Source organism: Psammomys obesus, unplaced genomic scaffold (genome assembly GCF_907164565.1).
Source record: "Psammomys obesus unplaced genomic scaffold, mPsaObe1.curated_primary_1811, whole genome shotgun sequence".
Lineage (NCBI taxonomy): Eukaryota > Metazoa > Chordata > Mammalia > Rodentia > Muridae > Psammomys > Psammomys obesus.
In genome coordinates, this window is record NW_026596040.1 from 4,512,676 (window position 1) to 4,521,204 (window position 8,529).

Below are 8,529 nucleotides of genomic sequence, written 5' to 3' on the forward strand. Positions count from 1 at the left end.
CGGCGCCGCCCGCCCCGCCGCGGCCTCCTCCTCCGCGGCCTCGCGCCGCCTTCGCCGCTCCGCCTCCCCGCGGCCCGTCTGCTGTCCCCGGCCGGCCGCCCCGACCCTGTTTCTTTGTGAAGATTCGCAGCCCCGATCGTTTGCAGGGCCGCGGGCTCCTTTCGAAGGCCAGGGGCGCCGCCGGGCCGGTCGCCTGCCCGCCCGGGGTCCAGGGGACCTCTCGGGGCTTGAGGGCCTAGGACGGGCAGAAGTCGGAGCCGGGAGCCCGGGTCCCCAGCCCGCCGCCTCGCTCGGCCCTGGCCGGCGCCCGCGGAGGCACTGACCCGTCCTCCTCTGGAACCTCCTCGCTCACTGCATTTGCACTTTGTGGTTAAAGTCTGATGAGAGTGACCGGGAATCACCCTCTCTTGGGAGACGATTTCCGAGGAGGAAAAGAGGTCACTCATGTTTTATGTATGTACATTTTTTTTTTTTCTCCTGTAAGGGGAAAATGCCGTTTCACGTATTCAGTTCCCTTTCTGAATTGTGCCATTTTCAGTGTTTAAAAGGGAAACCAGCAGTGTTGTTTTTTTGAGGACTCGTGTTCCCTAGAGTTCGGGATGAAATTTTCCAAGGAAATGGAGATCAGTCTTAGAAGAAAATAGTGGCTTTCGGGTTCAGAGTGTTACACAGAAATTCCCTCTTTGGCAGGACAGGGTTGGATGAAATTTTCTAAGGAAATGTAGATCAGTCTTACTTAGAAGAAAATAATGGCTTTCAGGTTCAGAAGGTCACACACCACACACACACCACAGAAATTCCCTCTTTGGCAGGAACAAAGTTTTGTCTTATTTCCAAGATGAATCTTGAACCTTTTCACCCCCCATGTGTAATGAATGACTGAAGTACATTTTTAGGGTCTTCCAGTATTAGCGATAGAAAGTTTAGTTTTGATTCTGATCGCAAGAGGGAGCGTTTTTTGGAGAGTGTCTTCAGTTTTACAGTAAGGAGCCTTGCAGACCTATCACTGATAGTCTAGACTCTATAGACATTATTGCAAAATCTGATTCCAGTAGGACTTTAATTAGATGAACTGCTGCAAGAATTTTGTACCTTAGCTTCTTGGCTTAGCAGTTGCTTGTGGGGCTCTGCGTGCTGACACACTTGTTAATCCCAGCACTCAGGAAGCTGAGGCAGGAGGGTGGTAAATTTCAGGCCAGCCTCCATTCGGTGTGATTCTGTGTTTCTGTCTTGGTGGTTTCGAAAGCACCGTGTAGGGGGATTTAGCTTTGCTCACGAGTTATGATCAGTTTATGTGGCCGCTTTAATGGCAGCAACTGTTTGTTTTGTATTTGTGTCCCGTATTTGTTTCATAATAGTGTCTATCATAGAATCTGAGAAATAAGATGTTTAGCAGATATGTGGTAAATAAACCGATATTGAGAGGCATCACTATTCATGCAGTCTGTGATTGAAGGAGAACATCCTTTGTTCCTGAAGACCTTCCATTTTAATTGAGGTTGGTCCAATTTTGAAACTAAACCAACCCCATCAAAAGAGGAAGTCAGTCAATCTACCGACTTTGACAGGTGTGAAGCACAGGGGAGGTATTGGCTGGGTTTGGACTAAAACTGAGGCCTATCTGATTCATTGTTTCCACAATTTGCTTCTTATGTGTAAGTATGTAGCATCTTCAGTTTCTTGCCCATTCAACTAAAGGATTGGCTCTGAGGAGTTTGCATATTTGGATAGACCACTCCAAGAAAAATTTATTTGTATTTCCAGGATGTTCTTTTGACAAAAAAAAAAAAAAAAAAAAAAGGCAGTTTCTCTTCATGCAAGAATACTTCTTTTCCTCCAAATTGTTTGAAGTGGTGGCATCTTAATTTACTTGCAGTCAGTGTGAAATTCAGAGATCCAGTGTCATTCATCCCCTCAGATATAGGGTCATGAAGTGACTTTCAGAGTGATTTTGTGTAGGTCCTTACTCTAGGGCATTTGTTTACTCCTAATACTTAATGACAAGCCGCTTCAAACCAGGATTTCTTTGCTGGTGAAAGCAGGATTGAGAACAGTCTGGCACTACAGTAGAGTAACTGCCTTAACAGGCTATTTTTCCTGTGTAAAAATGGCATTAAACTCATCTCGGGTTGCTGTAAGAATTCAGAAAGTACAGAAAATGTCCATGGAACTGCCCTGGTAAATAGGAAGTATCCAGGGTTCATGATCATTATTAAACAATATTGCACAGTATCAGTATACTAAAAGGAGCTGTGCACTGAGGGGTAGGGCTAAATGGTGGATGACTTCATAGCGATTGTTGTATTTGAAAATTCAGATTGGGTAATGCCCAGACAGGGCCTCTGAGATGCTGGAAGAGGGGAACAGGTTGAGGTGACATTTGAACTGAGTCTGAAAAGTGAACAGTAGACAGTCTTATAAAGAGACAGGAAAAACATGCCAAACAGGGAATCAACCATGAATGCAGGTTTCAGTATAATGAGGCTGATGTATTTGATGATCTGCTAGTTGCTGTTCTAGGTGCTTTATCTGTTTATTTAGTTCTCACTGCAGGTTTTGATAAAGATGTCAGGACATGTTTATTCTACATATAACTGACATCAGAATATGGTAATTTTAGGCTTTTGCAGTGGAGAATTAGTGGCAGACTTTGAAACGAAATCTGGGAAATTAAGTGCCTTGTATAGATAAAGCACTATAAATAATTTAAAATGTTAACATGATTGATTTACTTTGTATTGGCTACTACCTTAAATTATTTGACAGGGGTTATCATTGAACAGAACTGTGATACAGTTTTTATTTGAGGTTTACATTCATTTACATGGCAGGAACCTGAGACTTGAAATTATGTAACTAGCCTGATTAAGAACAGAACTGGTATGGCTTAATGGTTCTAGAGGCCAAATGCTCAACCTTCAGTTGGAAGCAGGAAGTATGAAATTCCAAAGAAATATTACAGATTTTTTTTTTTCTTTTTTGAAAAAGAAAAGACTGACCAAAAGGATATCTTAAGAGGAAGGTACATTTTTTTTTTCTTTTCTTATTTTTTGCTCATCAAGACAGGGACAGCCTTGGCTATCCTGGAACTTACTCTAGACCTCAAACTCACAGAGATCTGCTTGCCTCTGTCTCTTGAGTGCTGGGATTAAAGGCATGCCATCACCTTTAATCCTTTAAAGCCCCAACCACTGGACTAAGGTACATTTTTAATTTAGGCGGAAACATTTTTTTTTTCCTGCTTAACTTTGCCTTTAAAGGTATTCCAGGATGACACTTCTGACCTACACCTCCCTTGTATGCCTACCCCAAAAGTTATTCCTTAAGTAATACTGGCTGTCATACAATTTGCAAAAGATTCATTTTCCCACTTGCAATTGCTGCTTTTGACTCATGCTCTGACCTTGGAGCATAGGCTTGTTGGCTAAATATACTTGGTATAGTAGTTTCAAACTCATTTTTAGCTTCTTGTTCTCTTAACAGGCACTTTAGTTAGTTAATTCAAAATTCTTTTGATGTGGCGGGATTGAACTGTGATGTAAAAACTTTCAAAGCACAAAGGATAGTTTTGCGTACAATTGAAAATGTAGGGAAATTGCACAAAATTAAGAATGATGAGGCGAGAGTGTAATAATTATTTTGTATGTTTGTATGTGAGAAAGAGAAAGTACGTGTCTGTCTGCCTGTTTTCATAATGTGGAGGCTAGAAGACAACCTTAGATATCGACTGGAAGACAATCTGTCAGTTTTGTGATAGGTTCTCAAACTGGCCTTGAGCTCACCTGTTAGATTAATAAGCTGTTTAGCCAGCAAGTGCTAGGAATCCTGCCTGCTTTCGAATCACAGGAATTACAGTGTATACTGCCATGCTTGGCATTTTATAAGGATTCTGGGGGTCAAACTCAGGTAATTAGTGGCTAAGCCATCCTTCTAGCCCCTTATTATTTTCAGATATATGAGAATATTATTATTAATCTAGTTTTTTGAGTATGGAAATGTGGATTGTGTGTGTGTAATGTACAGACTTATTTTGACTTCCCAGAAGATCTGGGTAGGTGCCTTGATTGAATCTGGCAAGTTAAAGTTTTAATAATAGGTATGTTTTTGTTTGTTGTTTATTTATTTATTTAGAGTTGAGTATCTTGGGTTGCCTGGGTTAACCTCAAAGTTATGGTCCTTCTGTTCTGCCCCCCCCCCCCAACAGGGTCTCACTATGTGGCTCTTCTTTTTGGTTTTTTGAGACAGGGTTTCTCTGTGCAGCCCTAGCGCTCCTGGAACTTGCTCTGTAGACTAGTTTGACCTTGAACTCAAGAGATCTGCCTGCCTCTGCCTTCCAAGTGCTGGGATTGAAGGCATGTGCCACCGCTGCCCAGTGTGACTACGTAGTTCTTGGCTCTCCTGAAACTTATGACCAGGCTGGTCTCGAACTCAAAAAGATACTCCTCCCTTTGCCTCCATAGTGCTGGAATAAAAGTGTGTACCATTCTGCCCATCCTGCCTCTGTCTTGAACAGCTAGGATTGTAGCCATTAATCACCACACATGGCTATAATAAAATAATTATTGTAGGCTCTGGTTCTTGTCCTTGTATGGTAGCTTTGGTACAGTATCACCAAGGTATGCATTGATTCACATGAGATTTTTGTTTTGTTTTTCAAAAAAAGGTTTCAATATGTAGTTCTTACTATCCTGGGACTTACTACATAGATCAGACTGGCCTGGAGATCTGCCTGCCTCTGCCACTGTGCTAGCCATGAGTATTGTTTTTAAGTGAGTTTTTAATTTTTATTTTATGTGCTTTGGTGTTTTGCCTGCATGTGTATATGAGGGTGTCAGATTCTCTAGGACTGGGGTTACAGACAGTGATGAGCTACCATGTGGGTGCTGGAAATTGAACCCAGGTCCTTTAAGAGCAGCCAGTGCTCTTAGCCACTGAGACACCTTTGCAATTCCTCGTATTTAATGGGCCCTCATTCTAACAATGTGCTGGGGAAGTGAGTGAACAAAATTCCTCTCTGAAGGGCCTTACAGGACTCCGTGGCATTTTAATTCTTGCTTTACCACTAAACCAGCTCTGAGTCTTTGGACACAGTCTTTCCTTCAGTGTACCCTAGTTCCTTACTGTAAAATAGGATCGACACTGGTGTTCACCTCATAACCTCATAGAACTGTTAGAAAACTGCACTATTTGAAAAGAGCATAGTATTTTCCTAGACACAGAGTCAGCACTTTTAAGGGTGAATTTTTTTTTAATCACTTGGGGCAAAGGTAATTACTATTATTTATGACAGTTGTTTGCTCAAATGTTGTGGAGAGAATACATTTAGATGTTTAGCCAAACCTTGTAGAGGATGCTTTGAAGGAAGGGCTTTCTTCTTCAGACCCACGATATTTGAAGCATCTTAGGCTACATCTTCTCTCTTCTAATAAATATTTTTACATATTTTGTGTGTGTGCATGCCACGGTGTTGTCTATGTGAAAGTTAGGACAGCTTGAAGGAGTTCTCCTATTGTGTGGATTCCAGGGCTTGAACTCTGGTCATCAGGCGTGGCAGCAAGCCTATTTACCAGCTGAGCGATTTCACTAGCCCTCTATCCTCTTTTAAAAACTTTGGCAGTGCATGCTTTTAATCCCAGTACATAGGAGGTAGAGACAGGTAGAGATCTGTGAGCTTGAGGTCATTCTAGTCTACATAGGAAGTTCTGGGACAGCCAGGGCTATGTAGAGACCCCCTGTTCCAAAAAACAAAAAGATATTTCAGACTTTAAAAATTACATAAAGTGGGACACTTAAGATTTTATCTTTTAGCCAGGAGTGGTGGCACATGCACTCAGGAGACAGAGGCAGGCAGATGTCTGTGAGTTTGAAACCAGCTTGGTCTACAAAGTGAGTCCAGGATAGCCAAGGCTATACAGAGAAACCCTCATTTTGGGGGGAAAAGATTCTATCTTTTGCTTTATTTGCGGGCATGCAAGCTCCTTTTACTCTGAACTGCTTATGATTAAGATACTTGGAGAGGGCTTGGTGGTGCTGCACACCTTCCAGCGGGGGAGGCAGAGGTAGGTGGCTCTCTCTGTGAGGCTCAGGCTAGCCTAGTCTGTAGAGCTAGTTCCAGGAGAGCCAAGAGAAACCTTGTCTGGAAGATAGTTGGAGCATTTCCCCCCTCAAACATATTCGTGTCTATTTTATGTGACTAGCCTAGGTAGTCTAGGTAGCCTAGACTAGGTACCAATTTGTGAAGTTGATCCTTCACTGACAGTGTATTCTGCTGCCTTTTATACAGTGCTGCCTCTGGGGTGTGTTTCTTCAGTCTTCTTGAACCTTTTCTATATAACACTGATATTTCTGAGCAACATGCCTTCAGAACATTGTATTTTAAAAATGTGTATGTGTGTGTATACACACATGTACATGTGTGTATAATACTGTGACACAGATGTGAAGATTAGAGGGTGACTTGGGTGACCTGTCATTTTACCTTGTGATCTAGGGGATCCAAACTTAGATCACTAGGCTTGTAGTAAGTGTCTTTACATTTTGAGTCTTCTCACTGCCCCAAGAACTATTCCTTACTAGATTGAGGTTGTAGTCTTGGTTGGACTGTGTAGGGTGTCCCCTCACTCATACTTTATCCATCTACCCTTAAATAGATAATGTTAATTATGATAATTTAGCATTGCCTAATTTTCTGATTAATGTGGGTTTTTTTTTCTCATTCTACTTTGTGACTCTACATACTATTGTGGAATGATATTTTAAAATCATCTAAATATTCTCCCTCATCTTCATTGTCATCTCATTTTTACCAAGTGGTTGCAAAATAATGGGTTTCCAGCTCTTGTTTGCTTTGAGCGCTTTGAAATTTGCTATAATTTAGTGTTGGCTAACTACTTTTGTAACTTTGAGACCTTGTTCACTGTTCTTCCACACAGGATGGCTCAACAGCAGGCCTTGAGGTTCCGAGGCCCAGCTCCCCCACCAAATGCAGTGATGCGTGGCCCGCCACCTCTCATGAGACCACCTCCTCCCTTCGGCATGATGAGAGGCCCTCCTCCACCACCTAGGCCACCCTTTGGACGACCTCCTTTTGATCCTAATATGCCACCAATGCCTCCCCCAGGAGGAATACCTCCACCCATGGGCCCACCACATCTCCAGGTAAAGAGTATAGAGGTTGCCATTTTTGATTGGTATCACTATTAATTTTATATACAGGTTTTGCCTTAAAATCTTGTTTCTGCTTATTTGTATTTAAGGATTTTCTTTACTGCTTTTATCTTATGTGTGTGAGTTTTCCTCCATGTATGTCTTTGTACTACTGCATGAGTGCCAGATACTTACAGAGGCCAGAAGAGTGCACCCAACACCTTGGATCTGGAGTTAGAGACACTTGTAAGCCACCATGTGGGTGCTGGAAACCAAGCCATCTTTCCAGTCCTAAAGATTTTATTTCCTTTTTAAATGTTTCACATTTTAAAATGTTTCTGTGTGCACACATATGTACATATATGTGTATGTGTGCACAGAGGCCAGAAGAGGGCATCAGATGCCTTCTGATGCTGACGTTAACAAACAGTTGTAAATCACTGGGCATGGATACTGGGGACCACACTTGGATCCCTGGAAGAGGAGCAGATAGTCCTTTTTTTTTTTTTTTTTTTAACTTTTATTGTTACACTTTATTCACTTTGTATCCCCCCATAAACTCCTCCCTTCACCCCTCCTAATCCCACCTTCCCTCACCCTTCTTCACACATGCCCCTCCCCAAGTCCACTGATAGAGGAGGGGAGGTCCCTCCCTCCTTCCTTCTGATCTTAGTCTATCAGATCTCATCAGGAGTGGCTGCATTGTCATCTTCTGTGGCCTGGTAAGGCTGCTCTCCCCTCAGGGGGAGGTGATCAAAGAGCAGGCCAATCAGATTATGTCAGAGGCAGTCCCTCTTCCCATTACTATGGAACCCACTTGGACACTGAACTGCCATGGGCTACATCTGTGCAGGGGTTCTAAGTTATCTCCATGCATGGTACTTGGTTGGAGTATGAGTCTCTGGAAAGACCCCTGTGTTCAAATTTTCTGGTTCTGTTGCTCTCCTTGTGGGGTTCCTGTCCTCTTCAGATCATAAGATTCCATGTACTCTGCCCAACAGTTGGCCATAAGTCTCAGCATCTGCTGTGATAGTCTGCAGGGCAGAGCCATTCAGAGGCCCTCTGTGGCAGGTTCCTAACTTGTTTCCTGTTTTCTTCTTCCGATGTCCATCTGCTTTGCCTTTCGGGATGAGGATTGAGCATTTTAGTCAGTCTTCCCTCTTGATAACTTTCTTTAGATGTACAGATTTTAGTAGGTTTATCCTATATTATATGTCTATATGAGTAAGTATATACCGTATATACCGTGTGTGTCTTTCTGTTTCTGGGACAGCTCACTCAGGAAGGAGCAGATATTCTTAACCACTAACTCGGTTCCTGCTGTTTTCTTTCTTTCTTTCTTTCTTTCTTTCTTTCTTTCTTTCTTTCTTTCTTTCTTTCTTT

At 42.5% G+C, this 8,529-nt stretch overlaps 1 protein-coding gene across 6 annotated transcripts in view; it reads left to right on the forward strand.

Annotated features, from left to right (window-relative positions):
- Tcerg1 (transcription elongation regulator 1) overlaps window positions 1-8,529 on the forward strand; it is a 59,040-nt gene that overhangs the window by 751 nt on the left and 49,760 nt on the right. For all 6 annotated transcript variants that reach the window (XR_008721848.1, XM_055622585.1, XM_055622588.1 and 3 more), the window contains exon 2: window positions 6,933-7,158. Coding sequence is in view for 5 of the 6 variants with exons in the window: in XM_055622585.1 (XP_055478560.1) it covers window positions 6,933-7,158 (226 nt within the window). In the remaining variant the exon portion in view is untranslated. The remainder of the gene's footprint in view (window positions 1-6,932; window positions 7,159-8,529) is intronic.